This window comes from Ostrea edulis, chromosome 5 (assembly GCF_947568905.1).
Source record: "Ostrea edulis chromosome 5, xbOstEdul1.1, whole genome shotgun sequence".
NCBI lineage: Eukaryota > Metazoa > Mollusca > Bivalvia > Ostreida > Ostreidae > Ostrea > Ostrea edulis.
Genome location: NC_079168.1, coordinates 27,833,085 through 27,858,541, shown reverse-complemented (window position 1 = coordinate 27,858,541; position 25,457 = coordinate 27,833,085). Strand labels below are relative to the sequence as shown.

General features: G+C 34.5%; 1 protein-coding gene across 2 annotated transcripts; it reads right to left on the bottom strand.

The window, feature by feature from the left end:
- Nucleotides 1–617: 617 nt before the first annotated feature.
- On the bottom strand, nt 618–25,253 carry LOC125652705 (arrestin domain-containing protein 3-like). Of its 2 annotated transcripts, XM_048882066.2 has the most exons (8): nt 24,584–25,251; nt 17,224–17,437; nt 11,458–11,598; nt 10,059–10,282; nt 7,927–8,109; nt 6,612–6,794; nt 2,641–2,803; nt 618–1,417 (listed from the first exon to the last, which is right to left on the bottom strand). In XM_048882066.2, exons 2-8 carry the CDS (start codon nt 17,339–17,341, stop codon nt 1,218–1,220), a joined length of 1,212 nt encoding a protein of 403 aa, XP_048738023.1. In that variant the 5' UTR covers nt 17,342–17,437; nt 24,584–25,251; the 3' UTR covers nt 618–1,217. The 2 variants fall into 2 exon arrangements, with proteins under 2 accessions (XP_048738023.1, XP_056021613.1); XM_056165638.1 differs by lacking the exon at nt 6,612–6,794 and having other exon boundaries at nt 24,584–25,253.
- Between the last annotated feature and the right edge of the window lie 204 nt (nt 25,254–25,457).

Genomic DNA, 25,457 nt, shown 5'->3' with positions numbered 1-25,457 from the left:
CTGATTTGATACACAAGAACTTGTTCTGCTTATGATCAGTTTTTAAATCGAGGCAGTATACTGCCAAACAAGTCGATGGTGCAAGAGTTTTAACAGTTTTGTTTAAAGTTAGCATTTCGCAAATTCTATGGTCGTTATAACAATCTAGTTTGCTAATACAACCTATTATTGGGTGAAATGCTGGCTTGTTTCATACCGATTGTTAGGCCGATCCTGACACACTGATTTTGACTACGGATAACTCCGCTTACCTGATCAAGATATAGGGCTTATAGCGGGTGTGACCGGTCGACAGGGGATGCTTACTCCTCCTAGGCACCTGATCCCACTTCTGATTTGTATTGCTTATAAGGACTTATGAGATAGATCACTATTCGTTATCTTCACCTTTCATTTAAGTAATCATTTGAAATCGTGTCAATACATGCATGCCAAACAACAGAATATAATATCTTAAGAATGTCTTGTAAATTTCATATTTATATATGTTTAATAACTGTCCAGTGTGCGTTGAATTTATGTATTTATAGCAACCTTTTGAGACCTAGTCACTTGCGATCAAGATTTCTAGAATTACTGATGCGGTGTGTCTTAGGTAAGAGTGAAAACAGTTTAGATTTAGTGTCTCATTCTTTATTTTTTAAAGCAAGTCGAACATAAAAACATTGAAATGATTTCACATGTTATGAAACAACCAGTAAAAAATATATATCAATTAATGACTCGGTATCAATGAAACATGGAGGGGACCCGTACAGACCTATAGCCTGTTCTACGTCACATCCCGTACAGACCTATAGCCTGTTCTACGTCACATCCCGTACAGACCTATAGCCTGTTCTACGTCACATCCCGTACAGACCTATAGCCTGTTCTACGTCACATCCCGACTGTAAAGTACGGTACAATTGTATATTGAATAGTAAAATAAAGTTTTAATCGGGTGTACATTTCTCGGCGTAAAAATACATTTGAACAAATCTTCACAAGAAATTATTGGCTGTACACTTCCAATTTCAATAAGTACTGCAAGTCATATACTAGTACTTAAGAAACACAACTTATTCACATTCGAAATTCAGCAGAATGTTCCTTTCCCTTAAGGTCCCGGATTGAGAAGAAAAGATCCATCAGCATGTGGCGTGGCATTGCTCTCCATTTAAGGTGAGCCTATAACATAGAACCGGCAAAGTTGTGCACAGTTTCTAAAACAGCATTCAGCTGGGAAGCGTCTGTTGTCTTTGGACTTCCTTCACTCTAGTTTTGGGCGAGTTTACCTGAAAGGTGTCGGTTTTATTGGAGAGTGAGTGGTAGGGATAGACCGGAGCGAAAGTGATGTCATAGGGAATCTTATCACACTCCTTGTCATCCTCGACCGTCACCTTCCCCAGCACGCTCTCTGTGTACCTCGCACAAACTACAAAGCACAACAACAACAGTCTCATTACGCCGTGTAAGATATTAATGCGCATTGTAGTCCATCAAGTAAGGATATGAAATCCACTAATGATATACCATAGGTTTGTTGGCGATACTGTGTAGATAACAAACTATTACGTCATCCACCTGTCACAGTGTAACTATTACGTCATCCATCTGTCAGTGTAATTTTAGTTTTTACCCAGTATATTCAAAATTTACATGACACATAAATGATATATAGTCAGAAGTGTATCATTCATGAACAAAACCATATACACTACTAGCAAAATAATAGCATCAACCACTAATGGTAGAATTATGTCATTAAATCCATTGGCGGATCTGGAGGGGTATGGGTTTTTTTAACCCAACCCCCCCTTTGGTTGAAAGTTATTTTTAAAAAGGGTAAGTTATTGCCATTGTGATGCCTTTAACAGTCATCTCCTTTATGAGCGGTAAAGGAACAAACTTGGGTCACAAACCCTCTTTGAAAATTTTCTGGATCCGCCTCTGAAATCAATGGGTTCAGTTTCATCCACTAACGCTATCGCATATCAACAGAAGATATCATTAATTCAATGGATTCTCTGATTGAGATGATGACCGATAGATAAACTAAGCATAATATCATACTGGCTTTATAGTGATAAACGGTCCATTATTTTAAAAGCCCGTTGACTTAATATAATTATGAGCAGACTTGGATTTCCCAAAAAACTCTACAATTTAAGTTTGAATTTTCTTTTATTTGAGCAGTCAAAATTAGAGAACAATCCCAGAAGTCAAAGTTTCTACTCAACCCCCCCCCCCCACCCCCGAGAAACCCAGGAAATAAGTATTTAAGGGGGTAATGTTATTATATATGTAATAATATTAATATGTATTATTTGGATGCAAGTAAAATTCACTATGATATTCGACGTTAAGCCTTTAGCGTGTTACTTCAGATGTCTTTGTATTATTGATTAATTAATTCATGTTTCAAATTGGATTAATATCATACATAATGACAAATATTAACTAATAATAAAACGTAGATTCTGAACGTCTCCAGATTAGGCTTATAGTGAATACCTCAAAATATTTTTTCTTCTTTTGACATTGTCATTTATGACAGAAGAAAAGATATTCTTTTTATCACCATATATACTTTTACTGTTTGTAAAACAAGTAGAGAAAAACAAGAATTGATAAGTAGATTCTTAAGAAGGAGCTTACGTTGTGAATGGGTTTCGTTGCTGTGGATTATCGTAGAGTTCAGTGAAACTCCTGATCCGCTGTACGAGAAGTTACTGACAGAGTTCTTCAGGGGCTTTGTTCCGATCACCACCTCCATTTTCACTGGTAATGTAAAGGAAGGTCCAGAGGGATGAACCTTTAGCTGCAGAATAAGTGTAAAACGTGACGAGAATTAAACAATGTTAACATGTAAAATGTGACGAGAATTAAACAATGTTAACATGTAAAATGTGACGAGAATTAACAATGTTAACATGTAAAATGTGACGAGAATTAAACAAGGTTAACATGTAAAATGTGACGAGGATTAACAATGTTAAAACATGTAAAGTGTGACGAGAATTAAACAATGTTAACATGTAAAATGTGACGAGAATTAAACAAGGTTAACATGTAAAATGTGACGAGAATTAAATAATGTTAACATGTAAAATGTGACGAGAATTAACAATGTTAACATGTAAAATGTGACGAGAATTAAACAAGGTTAACATGTAAAATGTGACGAGAATTAACAATGTTAACATGTAAAATGTGACGATGATTAAAACAATGTTAACATGTAAAATGTGACGAGGATTAACAATGTTAACATGTAAAATGTGACGAGAATTAAACAATGTTAACATGTAAAATGTGACGAGAATTAAACAATGTTAACATGTAAAATGTGACGAGAATTAAACAAGGTTAACATGTAAAATGTGACGAGAATTAACAATGTTAACATGTAAAATGTGACGAGAATTAAACAAGGTTAACATGTAAAGTGTGACGAGAATTAAACAAGGTTAACATGTAAAATGTGACGATGATTAAAACAATGTTAACATGTAAAATGTGACGATGATTAAAACAATGTTAACATGTAAAATGTGACGAGAATTAAACAAGGTTAACATGTAAAGTGTGACGAGAATTGAACAATGTTAACATGTAAAATGTGACGAGGATTAATGTTAACATGTAAAATGTGACGAGAATTAACAATGTTAACATGTAAAATGTGACGAGAATTAAACAATGTTAACATGTAAAATGTGACGAGAATTAAACAAGGTTAACATGTAAAATGTGACGAGAATTAACAATGTTAACATGTAAAATGTGCCGAGGATTAAACAATGTTAACATGTAAAATGTGACGAGGATTAACAATGTTAACATGTAAAATGTGACGAGAATTAAACAATGGTGACATGTAAAATGTGACGAGAATTAACAATGTTAACATGTAAAATGTGCCGAGGATTAAACAATGTTAACATGTAAAATGTGACGAGAATTAACAATGTTAAAACATGTAAAATGTGCCGAGGATTAAACAATGTTAACATGTAAAGTGTGACGAGAATTAAACAATGTTAACATGTAAAATGTGACGAGGATTAACAATGTTAACATGTAAAATGTGACGAGGATTAACAATGTTAACATGTAAAATGTGACGAGAATTAAACAATGTTAACATGTAAAATGTGACGAGAATTAAACAATGTTAACATGTAAAATGTGACGAGAATTAAACAATGGTGACATGATTCAACTGTACTCGTGGTAAAAATATGACAAATTTTGAACAATGCTTGCATGAGACTTGAAGAAATTGATTTATAATTTCTTTGGTTTGGAATTCACTAGGGAGTATGTGCAATTTACATTCTAAATAGGTTTAGAAGTTGAACATCTCATTAAGAAGAAACAGAATAGAATTCTTTCATGAAAAGAACATTTTGAATGCTGGAAGAATTATGATGCACAAATGGAAAATGTAAAGACTGCTGAATAAAGATTGGGATGCACGCAGTGCCCTAGATACTACCGTAAAAGAGATTCCAAATTTTACTGACGACGGGTACATTAATTACCGTAAAAGAGATTCCAAATTTTACTGACGACGGGTACATTACTTATCGCTTCCTTATACTTATACGAATGAAGCAAAACCCAAAAGAGAGTACAGACGAAGCTGACGTAATATAACGAAGCTGACGTAATATAACGGAGCTGACGTAATATAACGAAGCTGACGTAATAACGAAACGGACGTAATAACGAAACGGAGCTGAAATAATAACGAGAGCGTAAACTTTAGAATTATTGATTAAAATGTACATATATTTGTTCAATAAATCGTATGTATAAATTCACAAACGGTACATATATGTTTGGGAAACAGTGCCACGTGTATAAAATTGCAAACGAACGGATAACGCATGAAATGTGAAGATAGCGAACGGCGATCAATCTCATAACTTCCACAAGCAATACAAAATAGAAAGTGGGCAAACACAGACCCTTCATAGGCGTAGCTTGGGTTCGAATATTACCGAGGCAGGGGGTCTGGGGAGCGCAGCCCCCCAGAAGCTATCGACATTTTAACAACGTAAAAGGTGGGGTTTTTTTTACCGAGGCAGCTGCCTCGGTTGCCTCAATGGAAGCTACGCCACTGCCCTTGGACCCACCAGAGGTGGGGTCATGTGCCCAGGAGGAACAAGCATCCCCGTCGACCGGCCACACCCGCTTTGAGCCCCTCATCTTGATCAGGTAAACAGAGTAATCCGTAGTAAAACTCAGTGTGCCAAGAACGGTCGAACAATCGGTATGAAACATGCCTATACAGCATTTGACCCAATGATAAGTTGTATTGGCAAACTAGATCATGTATGGTGGACTGGTGAAGTGTTGATAATTACATTTTGAAAGTTTAAAAGGATATTACGAAGAACAGAAAATGTCACCAAGAGACATAATTGCAGCAAAATGCAGGAAGCATGGTTGTTGCAACTACCGTAAAAGTTATTGCACAATAATCAAACTGGGAATGCTATCTATTATTCAAATCTAGTGACTGATAATATAATCCAAGAACGATAAAATATCGCCATATCCCTTATCGTGTTTCCCCTGAGTAATAATGGGGGTTGAAATTAGAATAATTTTCATTAAATACAGTGGGTACTCTATAACAATTGTCATAAAAGTTTGTGAAATAATTTGTATAGGCTTTGATATTGCTAAACCTCTGGCGAATATTTACCTTGGATCCATTCTTGTCATATTTCTATTGATATTTAATTCAATAGCGAAATAATTTTGAAAAATTTGAAAAAAAAAACGCCTTTTGATATATAGTCATAGTTTTTCATGAAATCGATATCATTCGTGTATTTATGATTGGTATACATTGTGCAAACACAATTTGATACGAATCAGTTTTCTCTGGATTTCAAATGTATAGGTTTAAGTGAAAAAATATTGATGCAAAGAAGCTGAAAGTTTCCCAAGAATGATAAATAATGAATGTTACGCTGAGTTTCAAAGAAGGCCTTTTTAGAAGGATCAGTTTGAATTAACTCCAAGTTTAGCAAATCATCAAAGTGTTTTGCAGCATTATATCTCAATACTTATATATAATGCTTATGTATACTTAAGCATCTCGAGCAAAAACCATGGCTCGCATTGTGTATTGAATGTCAATGTTAGTGACATTTTCTAAGCTACAGAGCCTCTGAACAATGGGATAAAGAACCATCTTTTTCTATGAATAAAGGTAAAGGACATCATGGAATCTCTTCATTGATACTAGCATTTGCTTATAATTAATTAGTTATCCTGATTAATATTACGAAACTAATCCTGATCAATTTCACGAAACTACTCCTGATTAATTTTACGAAACTAATCTTGATTAATTTTACGAAACTAATACTGATGAATAATATCATGGATTACAATAAGCTTTTCGCAACTATATTGTCATATCAGAGGACCACACTCAAACCTTTAAGTAGAATCATGCTTATATATGTACAAATACCACATCAATTGGTAAAATCAAGGCTGGTATTGTGTTTGAACAACACATCTCTCTAATCTGTCAAGAGGTTCCTGAATTCTATATAGGTCAAATTAAATTTGCGAAATATTTTCATACAAAGATCATCTACCTCGAGCACGTATGAGATGTCAATGATGTCACATCCGAAGAGATATGATGGCGGGACAGAGGGAATGATTAGTCGTTCTCCTGTCCACACTCCTGATTTCCCAGCATTCCATTCAGTTTTACACGCAGACGCCACTTTATTTGTGTGGGTCTTCGATTTCTTGCTTGTGTTGTACCGGACCACCTGATTGGAAAATTGATAATTCTCCAGATATTAATCAAAGGAAATATCCCGTGGAGGCATGAAATATTCAAAGAAAGACATTTCCTTCTTCAAAGAGGACTTTGGCCATTAAATTATACATCGATTGAATACTATTAAGATCCTCATCTTTACAAAATCAGTGAATGTCTTCCATTGAGTGTTCTTCTCTTTCAAGGATAAAATCTCAAACACAGATTTTAAAACTTATATGGAAAATCTTTTATTATCACTATGTAATTGACAAAATGTTGAAATATTGTGATTGATGTGAAATACTCATTTCAGGATCCTGTGAATGTATCGAATTTGGTGGATTTTGATATTTGCTTTGTCTTATTTCTTAATTGGGTTTCTTGAATCTATTCTATTTAAAAACGAAATGAAAATTAAATAGTTTGATTTTGTTGAAAGAGGCAAAAAACATGATTCTGCAGTGAAGCAAGACTCCTTTTGATAAAACTTGATTTATCATATTTTACTATTCATGAGTTAGGATTGTGAATGATATAGCGTTTGATTTTGATTTTTAATTTTCAAATTTACCAGACAGTGCAAACTTCTTGTACAGGTACTTTTACATTGACAAAATACAGAAAGAGCATGATAGCAGATAATATGATTAGTTTCGATTGCAATATAGGTTTATAGAATTGCCAAACTCTTTTTCTTTTTGACAATGGTGTAGCAAGTTAATCAGAGTTACCGTTCTTGTTCCCTTTCGTGTTCTCAGAAGTTCCGCTTGAGATATTATTCGAGCATGGCCTTATTAAGGACATACGCGACGTTTCCCAATCATGCATGAAATTTCACACACAATCCACTTGCATTCTATTTCGTTTCAACTAAAAACCCTGGGTATATTACCATATCTGTTATAGAGTTAGTTCGAGGTTGCTGCAAGTGAAAATCAGTAAGTTTTATAAATGAATGTTCTAACTGTAACAAAATCTTTGTAATAAACGGGTATCGAACCAGGGACCTTTGCGTTACTATTTAGGTGATCTAACCACTAAGCTATCCGGGCCGATAAACAATGGTAATATTACTACAACATTAGATTTAAATCATACCAGGACTCTTCATATCGAGGAGATGAAAAATAAAGATTTACCATTAGCAGCGTAACACTGGCCGCAGAAATCTTCCTTCCGCTCCTGTTCTCAATCTCCACGTGGATAGGTATTCCCTCACCGGGTACGAAACCGATTGTTTCTAAAAATAACGTGGCACTGATTGGTCCGGACTTACAACACAGGCAACAAAGCATTATCTCATTATTCGCATCCGCTGATTGCTGGAAGTAAAGAAAGGGTTGTAATATTACTCTTTCAATATTTTATATATTTTTTGCAATATTGTACAAAAAAACACAAAACACATTCATAATCTGTTATTTAAAAAAATCAGCCATTTAATTAATGTAGTTCTTCTAAACAGTGAACTCTAGAGAACCTTGAAGATTTTTAATTATCATAAGTGTGTAGACTGTTTAACTACAATGTCCTTTGATTATTGATGATGCTACAAATAATGATCAAACTAAAGAATGTCTATCCATCCATAACCAAGGGCACTGCCCGAGAGAAATATAATGCATTTTCTTCGGTAAATAGATCGGTTGGGTCAAGTGCCTAGGAGGAGTAAGCATCCCTTGTTTACCGGTCACATTCGCCTTGAACCCTACATATATACATGTATATTTTGATTAAGTAAACGGAATACTTCGAAGTCATTATGTAACGACCTAACAATTTGTATCAAACGAGTCAGACATCATTCGACCAAATGACAGGTTGTATTGATAAACTATTATAACGCCCATAGAATATGCGAAATTACGACTTTAAACGAGACTGTTGAAACCCCTGTAACGTCAACTCATTTGTCAGTAGCTTGCCTCGATTTGAAAATTGAACTTACTCTCGCTTATCGAATCAGTTGAGAGATGTAAACACCATATATAAGTGATAATGGAATATTACTACATATATATGGGAAGTTGACGATGGAGAAGCTGAAATCATCTCGTTTGTCATAATTTGAGTTGTCAGTTTGCTGTTAATGTCTATTCAATAAAATATCAAAATTTGAAGCAGATTTGGAGGACCCTCATCGTCGGAAACCCACGGCTGATTACGCTTCGTTCCTCTCTCCTTCACTCGTGGGTCCATTCATTCATACTAGCTCGTTCTCATGAATAAATATTTAAAAATATAGTCCAATCAAAGTAATCGTTATAGTAACAGAACTCTTCTGTTTTTAAAGGTAACATCAATTTAACTTTGCTATCACAAATATTGTATACCGAAATTGGGCTGAAAGCGTCTTGTTGATTTGACAAATTCGCTCAGGGTATACGATGAGCACCCAATCAAATTGCCTCATTAATTATTCATGAGAACGAGCGAGTAGGAATGAATGGACTCACGGGTGATGGAGAGAGGAACGAAGCGTAATCAGACGTGGGTTTCCGACGATGGAGGACCCTGTGGTGTCTTTTAATTCGAGTTACCTTTCGAGTTCACTGGGATTTATCGAATCAACACATGAATGAAAATGAGTAGTATTGATAAATCAAACGTCGTTGATATATCTACATGTAATAAGTATCGAGTTACGGTAAAGGCCACAGTATGATACTTTTTTCTTCTAATGTAAGAGCTTGAGAATAAATTCTGTATCATAAAAATAGATAATTCCCGCCAAGGCTGCTTAATCAAAACATGGTGTAAAATTTTCTTTGCAATTTGCATGATTTTTCAACATTGTTGCTTTACCATTTCTGTTTTATTCCAATAGTTAACGGTCCCGCGTTTCGATCTGAATGATACATACATTTGTAACTTCGAACAGAGGTGTGACCTTTCGAAGTCGGCCAGTAATATGCAACGATTACAAAATTTACACCTGTAAGTCTCTTCTGATCCTTCAGCAAATAAAACTTAGTACTTAATAAATGAATCCCTTAAAAAGCTGTAAAATTAAAGACTTTTAAAAAGTCTGATCTACAACCAAATGTAACCGGTAAAATATACGTGTAACCCGTGAACTCTATGTAACCTCTGAACTCTCTGTAACCTGTAAACTCTGTTTGTATCCGGGAAAATCTACGTTTAAACTATGAACTCTCTGTAACCTATGAACTCTATGTAACCTATGAACTCTATGTAACCTATGAACTCTGTAACCTGTAAAACCTGCGTGTAAGCAGTTAACTCTGCCTGTTGCATATGAAATGTCTACCTGTAACCGTAAATCGTTGTTAACGTCAAGATGGTTGATAACAGTGAAGAGTTTCATCGTCGTGTGTTCAATTTCATACAACTTCCGGATCCGGGCGGACACATAATAACGCACGCGACCAATGGAGCCCTCGTAAGACGTGGGGCAGTCAGCAGGAAGATGAAACTCGAACGGGATGGAGTGGGAACCGGAAGGCAGCGTTTGCACTTCTTTACCTACATGACCTAGATTCCATGAAAGTAAATAAAGTTAGTTAAATTAATTATATAAGTCACTGATTAAACTTTTCATTTTATTGTATTTTTCTTGATATAGCAATATATATATATATATGATTAAAAAATCGCCAAGAAATGTTCGCTTGAAGTTCAGTTCATTCTCATTTAGACTTTCCATACTTTAACAAAATCGTCAGGAGAAAAAGAAAATAGGCAAATGAAATGTTGATAAATATCAAGGCAGTAGATTAATGAATGTATATTCTGAGAAATTAAGACATGAATTAGTCATGAAATAGTTTTGCAAATTGTATAATTTTATTTTATAAATGGTTAGTAAATGAAGGATTTCAAAACTAGAGAAGGAGTGAGTCAACTTATCAAGGCGCTGGGTTTTTTTTTTTACGTGTCTACATTCTGTTTTTATATTCGCCATTTAGAAGTGAGAGTAGTAGGTCTTTCAGGTATGATTTTATAAATGGAGAACCACGCATACAGCAGGAGATGGAGGGCTAAGCAGAGGTCTAAAGTGGTACTTCTCCTAAAGCTTGTGGTATGTCAGTTAACGCGGGAAAAATTCTCACGTAAAACATAAACCAATAACTATATCATAAAAAATAAAGAAAAGGTGTTAACATTGGATTTATGATGTACATGTATCTCACAAATACATCAAGTTAACTCCATTTATTTTCAACTGGCCAAAACTTTCTATTTTCTAAAAGTAGAATAGGCATAACACATCCTCCTCAATGAAATTGAGATATGGTAATTCTTATATTGAAAGTTGCAAATATCAGAAAATCGTTCCGGGCGGTCCATAACGCTTAAAATATTCAAAGGAAAATGTACAAAATCTCCATTTTCATGACGTCAGAATAACCGAATTTCTAAGAAATACAAAAGTGTTTATTTCACTATCAGATATAAGTGTTGCCTCACTTAATCCTTTTTAACGGCTGGGACTTCCAATAGAATATAGATATAAATGAAGGAATTCAGTTTTGAAAATACATGGGGGTATGAACTATAATGTGTTACGTGCCGGCATATTTTTCATGAAGCGCAAACGCGTGAAGCTTCTCCCTTCACACCGTCATGCATTTTCAAAAATGAAATTTATTACTTAATTGAATCTTGGGTATGATGAAATTAAAATCATAACGGTATTAATATTGTACCATAAATATTAACAGTGTGGTCAAAGTAAATCTCTTCGCTGGAGAAGTGCTTGGCGACCGCCTTTTTGTTTTTCCCATGGCCGCTGGAATGTCGCTCAATCCAGCAAACACTGGCGTAACCATGGAAGCGAAGTAAAATATCTGCAATTAAAAACCAAATTACTAATTAGTCTGGAAAGAAAGTACATTGTGTACCTTTCTGAGTTTTATTTTTCTTCTTGTTCATAGATATATGAAGACAGCAAAACATACATTTAATTAATACCATTTAACAATTGATGACATTTTAATTTGTTTTCTGGTTCGCTGTTTATAGTGAGTAATTCAATACCATACTAATGTTTAAAACTGCACTCTAGAGATATTCCAAATACTTTTTATTGAATTCATATTAATTTTCTGGCCGTGGCGGCAGTTTTATCCGGTTTGGTTTGGCGTCACTAGAATAACACTACTTTCTGTTTAAAACGTTTGGATACAATTCAATTATTAAAAGGGACTGATTCACATTTTTTGAAGAAAAGAAGAAGATAGTTTTCATTCTTAATGTTGAAAATTTAAATTTAATCTCATTTAATGTTGACAACCAAAATTTGGACCTTCTGAATGCAAGGACAAAAGTTATGTAAACAAAGAGTCGAGTCTTTTTTATGTTTACAAACAAACCAGTGAAATGTTGATTTTGTAATTTAAAAAGCATCTGAATGTTTTACAGTCACAAATTTAAATTTTAAATGACATATCTTACGTAAAGTATATTTGAAATGCGATATATATAATAAACTTGGTTCGATATTCATTTATTTTGAAAACTTTGTAAACAATAACACACCTCAATCTTTTGTTTTTAAAACAAATAATAAACTCTCTATAATGAGCTGCTATTAAAACATTATTTTTTGGTGAAACACTTTAAAAACAGTAAACAGTAGATTTTGATCATTTAAAGTGGAGGGAAATCTTGAACCAGTCCCTTTAATAACAAATTTCCAATTTTTTAATATCAGGTAAAAGGGGAACAAATTGCTCTCGTAGGCAGAAAATCTAAGAAATTTACATACATTGTATAACAAAGAAAAAAGCCTGCTTTAGGACTCCGAACAAAACTGAACTAATTCGGGCTGAAATATAAAATATTCCATAATGTTAATAACCGACGATTTCTGCAAGATTGGAAGGATAACAAGCCGGGATTCGAGCTGCAAACAAAATGGAGGCGGTCACGTGAATGCACATGCCAGGATGAGTAATACTTATATCCTATAAACTGTTCGCTAGAAAATAGTTATCAACTGTTGAATGATATACAACAATCTAATTAAAATTAGTCCATTTGATCCATTCTTGTAGAAAAATAAGAGATATTTCTGTAAGTTATGATTGATTGGTTTGTATATTGTATAACGTGAAAGGTGAAGATAACGAACAGTGATCAATCTCATAACTCCCATAAGCAATACAAAATAGAGAGTTGGGCAAACATGGACCCCATGACACATCAGAGGTGGGATCACGTGCCTAGGAGAAGTAAACATCCCCTGTCGACCGGTCACACCCGTCATGAGCCATATATCTTGATCAAGTAAATGGAGTTATCCGTAATCAAAATTAGTGTGTCCTGAACGACCCAACAATCGGTATGAAACACTTCAGACAACATTTGACTCAATGATAGGTTGTACTGGTAAACTAGATTGTTATATCGACCATAGAATTTGCAAAATGCTGATTTTAAACGAGACTATTGGAACTCCTGCACCATCAACTTGTTTGTCAGTAGCCTGCTTCGATTTAAAAACTGACCATACGCAGAACAAACTCTTGCGTATCGAATCAGTTGAGAGATATGCACCATATGCAGGTGATAATTGATTATTGCTACATAACTATGGAAAGATGACGATGGAGAAACTGAAATCAACCCGCTTGTCATAAAGTTGAGTTGTTAATTTGCCGTTAATATCTACTTTCAATAAAATATCTAAGCATGAAGTAGAAGTGGACGACTCTGTGGTGTCTTTTATTTCGAGTTCACAGGAATATATCGAATCGACATATGAATAAAAATGATTGTTAATAGATAAAACGATATATCTAAATGTCGAATTGAAGGCCACAGCAAGAGATTTATTCTTTTCACGTATAAGGTTTTGAATAAATTTTGCTTCATAGGAATATACAAACAAGTCAGCTAATAAAGGAGCACAATTCGTGCCAATGGAAATCCTCTCGAGAATTTTTCACTCATATGGAAACGTCACCATTGCCGGTGATGGGCTGCAAAATTTAGGCCTATGCTCGGCGCTTATGGCCTTAGAGCAGGGAGGGATCTTTATCGTGCAACACCTGCTGTGACACGGGACCTCGGTTTTTCGGTCTCATCGGAAAGATTTAATGGCTCCTACGATAAGCAAGGACCTATTCTAGCCCAAATACATCTCTCAACATAGAGAAAGATGTATTTCTAAGAAAGCAATATCTCTTTCACTAAGTGAGGTATTTCTTTCACTTACAGGGGTATCTCTTTCGTTTCTTTATATTAAGAGACACCTATTTCATTTAGGGAAATGTCTGTTTAAGTTAGAAATTTATATCTTGATCCTATAGAAATATCTTTTAAAAGAATTTGCTTGAGAGATAATATTAAAACACGAGGTGTCCATAGGAGACATCTCTCAATCAAAGAGATATCTCTCTAAGTTAAAGATATATATCTCTTGATTATTCATTTCTCGTTGAACGCACACAGAATTTCCCCCAAAGCAAAAGCACGCCAAAATCGTTTCTTTAGAGAAGTGGACAGGCATTGCCTACATTTTACATAGATTCAGAGACTGGTGAATCTAAATACAAATTATCCTCTTTAGAGAAGTGGACAGACCTATGTAGGCTAATTGTATGTCTGTCCACTCCTTTAAAGAGGATAAATACATTTTTTGGTATAAAATTGTCCCGTAAACCATAACCACACAATTTAACTGAAAGTGAGTCTGAATGAGTAGAAAACTTGACCTCTTTTCTTTCTTTCCTTTTTTTTTTTTTTTTTTTTTTTTGAAATGTGGAAAGCAATATATTTGCAGCTAACGTCAGCTAATGACAGATTATGACATATTATGACATATTCTTCTCAGTCCTATTCGGACTTAACTTGTCAGAAACGGCTTTCAAATTACAGTAAATGGATAGATAGGCAAATCAATAATTAAAGATAGATTGGTATTACACGGGTAGATATAAGAGGAACTATTGCTGAATAAACACCAATATTTCAGTATTTTATAAATAATCACCAAGCTGTAAATATTTTATATTCTAAGCCTAATGACTTGATGTGCACTAAAGCATATCTCAGTGGAAAAGCGAGTAACTTTTAGTGTTTGAAAAAGGCTAATCTATTTCGGGGGGAAAAGTTTGTACTCTCTCTCTCTCTCTCTCTCTCTTTCTCTTTCTCTCTCTCTCTAGCGCAATACAAACGTATAATAAAGTTACACAACGTCGAAATAACGCAAAGAAAACGCTAATAACGCACACGAAAGGCATAATAATTCAAATGAGAGGCGTAATAACGCAAAACAAAGGTGTGATAACGAATTTAAAAGGCGTATTAATTAATGCCACTCTAAAAGTAGTAATGACATGAATTTAAAACATATAATAACTTGAATTTAAAAGGCGTAAAAAAGCGAATTTGAAAGACGTAACAGTGCGAATTTAAAAGGCGCAATAAAGCAAATCAAAAGCTTACATGTATGGACGCAAATTACAGGCGTTTTAAGGTAATTCCACCCTTCTAGAATTATAGGTTCAATCTTTTATTTGATTGTTGATTCTTTAAATAATATATCTTAGTAACAAATAAAAATGATAAAATCAGTATGTTGCGGTATTAATAAAAAAAAAATCAATTAGCACACATATATCTATCAAAAACGTCAGAAAATTGCAATTTTCTTTAAAAAGCATTATCAAAAGTTCATGAAAACTGGTAATAACGATATGTAATAGTATTCATAATAATTTCATGAAATTGTTTCTTTAAAAAAATATACAAAATGCTTGTGAAAAATACAGGAAATATATAGCATAATGGACTTGATAAATAATTTAATGAAAACAGAGTTATTGCCCTTGGATAAAATATTTTGAAACATAATTGATTATTCATATATAATTTAGACTTTTGAAGTATTTTATGGTTAATAAGATTTTTTACAATAACTATTGTTAAAGACTCCAACAAAATTTATGTTCTTGTCATGCATAAATCTTATTAAATCATTGACTTTGCAAAATCTTATGACGTCACAGGAGGGTGGAACTATGTTAACATAAAACAAAGGCATGGTAAAGCAAAAAATACATAACGCAAATCAAAGGCGTGATAATACGAAATAAAGTCGTTATAATGTTAAAGAAAGGCATAATGATGTGAATTAAAGATATATAAACATTTTAACTTCTTATGGTGTATTAGAATATCTTTGTTGCTACGTCATTTTACCTGTGTTCCATTTTGTTTGTGTCCTTGTAACCCCTTTGTGTTCTTGGAGAAAGAGTCGATTCTTTAGCTATTGACCCGTGGGACTATCTGAGTCGATTCTTTAGCTATTGACCCGTGGGACTATCTGTGTCGATTCTTTAGCTATTGACCCGAAGGATTGTCTTAGTCGATTTTTTTTAGCTATTGACCCGTGGGACTATCTGAGTCGATTCTTTAGCTTTGACCCGTGGGACTATCTGTGTCGATTCTTTAGCTTTGACCCGTGGGACTATCTGTGTCGATTCTTTAACTATTGACTCGTGGGACTATCTGTGTCGATTCTTTAGCTATTGACTCGTGGGACTATCTGTGTCGATTCTTTAGCTATTGACTCGTGGGACTATCTGAGTCGATTCTTCAGCTATTGACCCGTGGGACTATCTGAGTCGATTCTTCAGCTATTGACCCGTGGGACTATCTGAGTCGATTCTTCAGCTATTGACCCGTGGGACTATCTTTAGCTATTGACTCGTGGGACTATCTGAGTCAATTCTTTAGCTATTGACTCGTGGGACTATCTGAGTCGATTCTTCAGCTATTAACTCGTGGGACTATCTGAGTCGATTCTTTAGCTATTGACCCGTGGGACTATCTGTGTCGATTCTTTAGCTGTTGACCCGTGGGACTATCTGTGTCGATTCTTTAGCTATTGACTCGTGGGACTGTCTTAGTCGATTTTTTTTCAGCTATTGACCCGTGGGACTATCTGAGTTGCCTTGAAAAGCGGGGTTCAGTGCGTTTCAAAAATACCGTAGTTTGTATATAAAAGATGTAAAATTCTAAGTTTTTTAAAATATAAAATTGGACCCAAAGCAATTTCAGATATTTGTTTTATTTCGTTGGGATTTTTTATTGGTTAACAAGTGTTGTTGTTTTTTCATTTTGATTTGGAAAAAATTGAACATTACATGTATTAACTCTTACACACGTGACTTTCTCGGTAGGTGTGCAACAACCGGTCACTTAGCCTAAAGCATTTATATATGGAATATTGTAATATCTCTAGAGAAATATGACTTTAAACGATAGCTTTAAGCACGTCATATGATACAACTATGCATGGTCATTGATTAATAAATACCTTATCATTTATTGGTAGCCAATGAAAATAATGTGCAATTTTCAGGAAATGATTATATGCTTTAACGAACGGGGGGGGGGGGGGGGGGGGGGGTATTTACTTTCATTTCGAGGAAAAATAATAACATTAATTTAAAAACTCTTACCGTGAAGTTTTAATTTTCCAGAGAGTTCTAGAACAACGGTTCCATAGAGTGGATTCCCGGAAACACACACGCCGTCGGAGTTTTTAAATACTATATCAAATTTGTCTAATTTTCCCATTTTACAGGGAAAGGGAGCTTGTAATGTGGTCCTACATCAATACCCGTGCTTCAAATGACATCCACTTCCATACTCTAAAATCTAAAGTTCTTCCTCCTGAAATGTAAACACACAGACCATCTTAAAATGAATTGATACATTAAACGTGGAGAGGTCCATCTCAACAGACGCGCTGATAAGATGAGTTACATTTCTTTCTATTCATGTATATGCTTTAATGGATGAAACAAATGGAATTATAGCTAATTTTCAATCCCTAATCTGTGAATATTATTACGTAGAGTCAACTACGAATACTTAGAATGATACGAAACGAAAGAGAATCCAAATATTTCAACCGCCAGTTACATTAACACCGTAAACCAATTTCTATTGTCGACGACTTTATTTCGCGTTTTACCAGCGATAAACTGTTTCACAGTTACTAATATTCGCGACCGACGTTGTATCTTAAACAAATACGAGAGACAATAAAGGTCTGTTTCGCGGCAAGAAATAACTGCTACCGAAAATTTTACCCGCGAATAAATGTTGGTTTACAGTCCTCACAGTAAACAAAGATGCAATAAGACAATGCTTGCTTCCATTCTATCGTATTCGTGTGCGCGTGACCTGGATTGGAACCAAGCAGCGCATTAGTTCATTATGTTACGTCGTTAAATCCTCAAACGGTTTTTAAATCGCTCACCTGAAAATGCAAGTCAGAACGTTGCTTTGGAATGCTTAATCTATTTACTGGTAGTTTCTCTATATAAGGGAAACTATCAGAGGGAAATTAAACCCCGAACACCCAACCAAACACAAATAATTATGCCTTATTTCCTACCCATTTTTAGTGATTTCACATATTTAAATTATTGTGTTTGTTGTTAATGATACTTATAGCACTTTTCATTCAGAAAGGAAGATTACTTTAGAAAATAGAAATGATTATATATAATATTTTCTCCATTTCTTTTCATTCAGTACTGATTAATCAATCACAAATTTAAAGGAAATAATTATTTTGTTAATTAGCCTTTTGATATCAAATTATGTCAGTATGTATCCTTCCCATCTGACATAAAAAGCCCAATCATCCAATCAACAACCAAGCACACAAGTCCCGAGGGTCCGAACATTCCCTGGCTAAAGGCCGACTTAGCGGTATACCATTTTATAGCGCCGTAATCGATTTTTAAACAGAGCATATAAAAAGCACTTTGAACTTTTCAATGGTTGATTAAGTTTTTTTTATATTGATAAATAGATAGCAGTACCAGGATCAAATAACGCGAATAAAGGATAGAGTAGGTAGATCTATTGCTGATTAAATTATTATATTTACATTACTATATGATTAGTGTAAATTTCAATGACAAAACTATAGCAGAAGCAGAGTTCAGTTGGTGCTGGTAAAGCACTTCTTGATAGTTTGTTACGACATACACGTTAACACGTAACACAGCCCTTCTTCAGTGCTTATAGGGCTTTGCTTACCTAGACGTTGTTAGTTAATATACTACAGTTTCCCTGTTTTACCGCATACACGTACTATAGCAGATACCCACTCCAGCAAAACACCAAAATAATCATTCAAAAAAAGTCAGTCAAAAACATTTAACGACTTCAGGAACGGAGAATGGTGGATGTAAATTTTAAAGCTAGCAAAGACCATTCTGCAGTTAATTTCAAATTTATCATTCGGAATACGCATATGATGAAAAATATACCTACATGTAAGTATTTGAAATGACCAAAGATGGGCATTTTTCAAATTTTTTTCAAACAATTTGTGGTACTTCACCTTGAGCTGGTGACGTCTGAATATACTTGAAAATTCTCGACGGGACATTAAACAACCACCAACACCTGTGCGACTTTAGAAAGTCGCCCGTGATAAGACTGCCAGGTGTAGCGGTTTTCCTCTCGCTCTCGTGGCTTTCGTAAAATCTAGAATTAATGCAATGAAATCATTGTTTTACAGTGATTTTTTGCAGGGTAGGTTGAAAGATCAAAATAGCGTTTCATTCCCTGATGGTACGTGTGCGTGGGAAGAATGAGAATTTGCGACAGGAAGTATTTCTGGATGGAAGAATGAGAATTTGCGACAGGAAGTATTGCTGGATGGAAGAATGAGAATTTGCGACAGGAAGTATTGCTAGATGGAAGTTGGAAGGCAAGGTGGTGAGATATGTCTGGTCTTGCGCAAGGGTGGTATAAGTATCGCTCTTGTCAATAACAATTGATAGTTACATGTACATGTTTGACAATTTTTAAGGAAACCACATTAACAACCATGTCATATTCGAGAAAAGGAGTCAGATCTGGAAAAATATAATTTTGATTTTAGTTTCTGACTACTTCAACGAAAAAAAAAAACCCCAAACAAATACCCCCCCCCCCAAAAAAAACCCCCCCAACAACAATGAAATATAAAAGGGGGTAATTATTTTCAGATGTATCATATATATGTATACTGAACATTCAGTATTTAATCGAATCTTCTTGATTTCTACGTACACATGTAAGCATGCACATATTGATATAGCTCAAATTTGAAATATGATTTACATTTTCAGTATGAAATGATAGCATGGTGTTTCGATCAGAGCATGGTTAAAAAATTCAACATTTAAATAAAATGTATTATTTCTCAATTGACACATCTTCGCTAGCCAAGGGTTTACCATCCGCTTCTCAGCTTCTCCATTTATTAAGAATAGTTTGAGGGCCATAAATGACTATTACATGTATAGGACCTTTGTGACATCATCTGAACTAAATATGCAAATTAGATTAATTCGAAAATAAAGCGGAGTAAACTATAACATAAGGTATGATGGCGCAGGAAAAGATATTGAAAGAAACCTCAAATTCAAAAATGACTAAAGATAAAAAAAAAAAAAATGAAAAATGGCGATGCCATTTCACTTTTACATTTTTTCAAACTGCATAAAGTGATATAAAACTGCGAAAAATCACACTAATAAAGGAAGCAGAGAAAAATTGATTATTTTTTACAATCGCTAAGTATGTGAACAGAGATGGGTTTTAAATAATTTAAAGTCCGGGATTTTATGAACAGAAAGATACACGTAATATTAACACCACTCTTAGCCTTTATCTATAACAGCTGTTTGGAATGTTGGAAATAAAATGGGTGATTTTTTTCTCATGTTGTTAGCACTCAAACACATTTAGCAGATTGATTCAGTTGATGTCGTATTAAGGTAACATTTTGACATTAACATTACTTCATACCTGTATTCAACACCCCCATGCATATTTAACAAAAATTTAGGATATTTGTCACGATACATCTTTCAGCTTCCGAAATTCAAGTTGGTAAATATAATTGAGGATTTCTATTTCTGTACATATGTATTTATTGTAAACACATCATATTATATATTGGTATGGATACTTATATGCATTTTCTCAATACCTTTGTACTATTGGTAAGGAGAATAAAGAAACTGGATTGAATTTATTTTTTTCAATATAATTGATTAAGCATGCATTCGTCAGTCATCGCTACAATATCCATAACACCGTTTTTTACCACTCTTAATTAAATTTCAGTCAACATTGTAAGAAATGACAGCCTGATGACATTTATTGATATAAAACTATTAATCACTCCGTTATGTAATCAGTTGCGTGTATCTAGACCATCCTATCCACGGTACCCACTAAATAACGCCAGCGCCGTATTCCAATATCATCGTCACCAGTTTATCGTCACTATCGTCACCAATCATATTAAATGAGCTTCTCTGCTTTCATTTTAAAATATATCAATGTCAATGACGTAGCGATATGAACATGATAAAAATTATGTTGAAAAATAGTTCTGTATTCCAGCAACCTCTTACAGTGATTCATTATCGGTATGCAAATGCCCAACACAGATATGCTTTCAAACTTAAGATTTAGCTCAATGCATTTCTGTTCTAATGAAAATGAGCGAGTATTTGATGTCGACATTATTTACACGGAAATGGCAAACGGTGAGGGGACGAATTAATTATTCACGGTAATGTTTCTGTGCAATTACCGGGAATTGGTATATTGGAATTTTGATAGGCCATTATCAAATAGCTTTTATGTTTTTTTACTCAACAATAAATGGATGATTATATATGTATGTATATTATACATTGTAAATGCTATGTAACTATGGAGATCCATTTTTCTCATTTGCATAAATTTATTTAGCACAAAGCACAACTTCCTGTAGTATGAAAATCAACAATAATATCTAGTATATCTAAATATAGGCAATTTAGCGTAGTGATAATGACTTTATGAATTAACGAGAAGTGGTCAAATTAAATGTGGATTTTCAAAACTTCTTAAGTTCTTTTAGTAAATTTGACAGAACATTTCTCAACCAAAATCAAAAGCACCAAACGAATGAGTTTTTAACACTTTACACCAGCATTCCTCACAATGAATTAAAGACGTGACTATCTGATATCTGATAGACGGCTGTTTCATCAGTAAAAATTAACTCTGAAATATTCATATCTTGTGATCAGTCATTCAAAAATTACGTAACCAATCTGATTCTGCACACAAGTACTCTGAAGTTGATTTAAAAACAAAAAGATGCCGGAGTTTCTCATTGACAATATCTTAGTAGTCTCTGGTGATCAGGTCTTCCAGCAGTCTATTGGAATTCCCATGGGTACGAATTGTGCTCCTTTATTAGCTGTTCTCTTTCTGTATTTTTAAGAGGTAGAATTTATTTAAAAGCTTTTACATGAAAAAAACCCCCAAAAAACCATATCTTGTCTTCAACAGATGGTATCAAAAGAGTAAATAAAGTCCAACCGATTTATCTATGTGATTCCAAATTTTCCTAATATTAATCAGTTGAGAAATGTCGACAGATTTTTGCAGGTGCTTGAAGATCTACACTTCATCTCAAACTGCCTGAATATCTGCCGTAATCTAAGGATGTCTCAGTGTTCAGATAGTAAAGTTTATATGGCGTCACAATAACACAAAGTGCGCATGTGTAAGATGCGTCTGGACTTTGTTGTGTGTTTGTTGGTTGTATATTGTTTAACGTCTCACTCGAGAATTTTTCACTCATATGGAGAAGCCACCAAGACCGATGAAGGACTGCAGAATTTAGGCCTATGCACTGCGCTTACGGCCTTTAAGCAGAGAGGGATCTTTTTCGTGTCACGCCTGCTTAAGATATTGTTGTCTTAGCTATCTCAGGGTATGAAATGGTATCCGATATTGTAATTTAATTAGTGTATATTTCACCTTGTAATCGCTTCATCTAATGGGAGAAATCTTTTTATTTTGCAGTGCCTCTCCATTACAAGGTTTTGCACAATTTCTTTTTTCAACAATGATCTTTGATCGGAATCAAGATACGCTGTCCTGCCGTTGTTCAATTTTTGTGATTTTAAAAAGATATTTTATCAATCTTTATTCCCATGGAAAATATTGATCCCCTATTATGGCCCCACCCTGCAATTGGTGGCCATGATTTTAACAAACTAGAATCTGCACTATGTCAGAAAGCTTTCATGTAAAATTCAACTTCCCTGGTCTAGCGGTTCTGGAGAAAGAGATTTTTAAAAGACCCCACCCCATTTTTGCATTTTCGTGATTGTCTTCCTATGAAGGGGACATGGCCCTTCATTTGAACAAACTTGAATCCCTCACCCAAGGATGATTTATACCACGTTTGATTGAAATTGGTCGAGTGGTTCTGTAGAAGATGAAAATGTGAAAAATTTACGGACAGACAGACGACAGACAAAGGGTGATCAGAATAGCTCACTTGAGCTTTCATTTCAGGTGAGTTAAAACTCCACGAAGTCCCGTATTTTGGTAGGCGCTCTACCCCAACAATGCAATAAATCAATAGAGGGAAACATTGGCCTTGAAGGTTAAGTTAACTGCACACATGTCACTTATTTGACGACGATTGATGAATGATTATAAAATGCTTTTACAAATTAAAGTATCGTAGTGCTTTCATAGAAAATAAAAACATTATTTAGACAAAATAGAAGGATGAATAGGAGAAAAATGCTGGGTCTTGTAATTCATAAACCGAAATGATCGTATTGGGTGAAGGTGAATGTGTGACATTTATAGCATAATTTTATATTTGCAATCGTTATTTTTTCAAAGGTAGCTGGCCTTTGTCGTTAATTAGAGACAATTTAAACCAGGGATACGATCGATGAAACAATTAAAATAGATTGGATGAATATCGAAATCATGTAAATGTCTAGTTCCATTTTATCAGATATAACTAAATAGTGAATGGTGGTTTTGTGCTCAAATTATCTGTGACAACGGTCAACATTTAGAGTATTAGTATTCCGTGTTACATGTCGTACACGAGGTTTGGAGACTCTTATACGCGACCTGTTCAATTCTGATTGTAACACTAACACCGTGATAGTTTTCTGAATTTCAGAATGAAATGGCAGCTAGTGTGTGAATACTGACGCGTGCTGATTAAATGAATCCAATGAGAGTCACCTAGCTGTGCGGAGGTTGTTTTCATGTTATCCCTAAAAAAGACCATCTAAAATAAAACATGCCGATATAGGATGTTTCTTATAGAATATAGATCTTGTAAACCAACTTGTATTCGCGGGTGAAAAATATTTCTTGCCACAAACTAATCCTCTAATATCTCGTAATTGTTTAAGATAATCTCGATCGCGAAAATTAGTTACCGTAAATAAGATTTTCTCCGGTAAAACGCGAAATAAAGTCGTCGCGATTAATTTTAGTTGCCCCACATGAACATTGCATAAGAAACAGTTCTGAATAAAGCAACCGGTTTCAACCTTACACCAATCATTGGGAGTGTAAATCTAAAGTACGAGTGACTGTCCAGTGTATCCCAGTTCTATAATTCAGAGGCTGAGTGTACTACTAATCACGGCATAAACAATACTTCACTACATAAATGATCCCATTTTGGACCCATTTCAGAAAAGATTCAGGGGAGTTGCGTGCGTTACACGGTTACAATCCATCCTGAAAACGACACGCAAGCTTTAAATAGAGAATCTCTATAAACTTATATCTCCTGGTTAACCCATTGCTTTATTCTTAACATTATCGTTTTTATAATTTTATTTCAAACATTTTTAAAATTTCTTTTATTCAATGATCACCTATATAAAAAACAGTTTATGAAATTGCATTTTCTTATTTAAGCATTAAGCGAAGGAATGGCGACCGATAAAAACACAGAAAAGTCCGACTTACCCCGCAGCATCAGTACTCAAAAATGACTGTCAGTCACCTGCTTATCATATAGACTCCCGACGGGCCGCTTCAATCATCGATTCCATTGATCAGGCACTTTCAAACTCTACCGTGAAGTATACCAGATCAATTCTTAAAAAACTGGAATTTAAAAATATCCGAAATCTGAGTTGTGTTCACTTATCTCCCACTCGTGACAAGATCTGTGATGACTGGGCGGAGAAGGAAATGCCAAGGAATTAGCGGTACACTTTGGGCCGCACTCACCGGCATCAACGTGGATAATGGAGTTGTTTATTTGAAGAATTGTTTTCATGAATATTCAAGAGACATTGATGATTTTATCTGAATCAAAGTCAACAAATCTCCTCACAACTCAAACAGATAGAAAATTAATCAATGTTTTCAGAAACATTTGTTTTCATCTAATTCCACCTACAATTTTGTGACATTATTGTTACAATATTTATGCCAGTACTTACTTTGCTACCGTCAGATGACATATTGATAAAGCCATTATATCATTCACAAAGTGGAGGTTAAATTTTCATCGATTTTGAAGACTTTCGCCATTAATTTAGCCCGTTATATGAATAATGAAACATCGTAATTTTTGTCATTGTCTGCGTTAATTACTCTATCTAAAGTCTGTATTATGCATTTGTATCGGTAAATGTTATAGTATAAACCATCTACATATTGTTTTTCATCGAATGCTTTGACCACTAATAATTTCCATGTTTTTGTTGTCCTTTCGCATCGTCATGCACATATCACGTGATATTGCTATCAGCCAATCACATTAAACTGATGCATTAACGCAGACCATAAGTTCGTAGTTACATTTACACGAGGATTTATCATAAATGATGTA

Excerpts from the sequence above, each read along its gene's own strand:
- LOC125652705 (XM_048882066.2), bottom strand. The coding sequence starts at position 17,341 with ATGGGAAAATTAGACAAATTTGATATAGTATTTAAAAACTCCGACGGC. Across the intron at positions 11,599-17,223 it reads TGGAAAATTAAAACTTCACG|ATATTTTACTTCGCTTCCAT; the intron begins GTAAGAGTTTTT and ends TTTTAATTGCAG. Across the intron at positions 10,283-11,457 it reads CCACACTGTTAATATTTATG|GTCATGTAGGTAAAGAAGTG; the intron begins GTACAATATTAA and ends CATGGAATCTAG.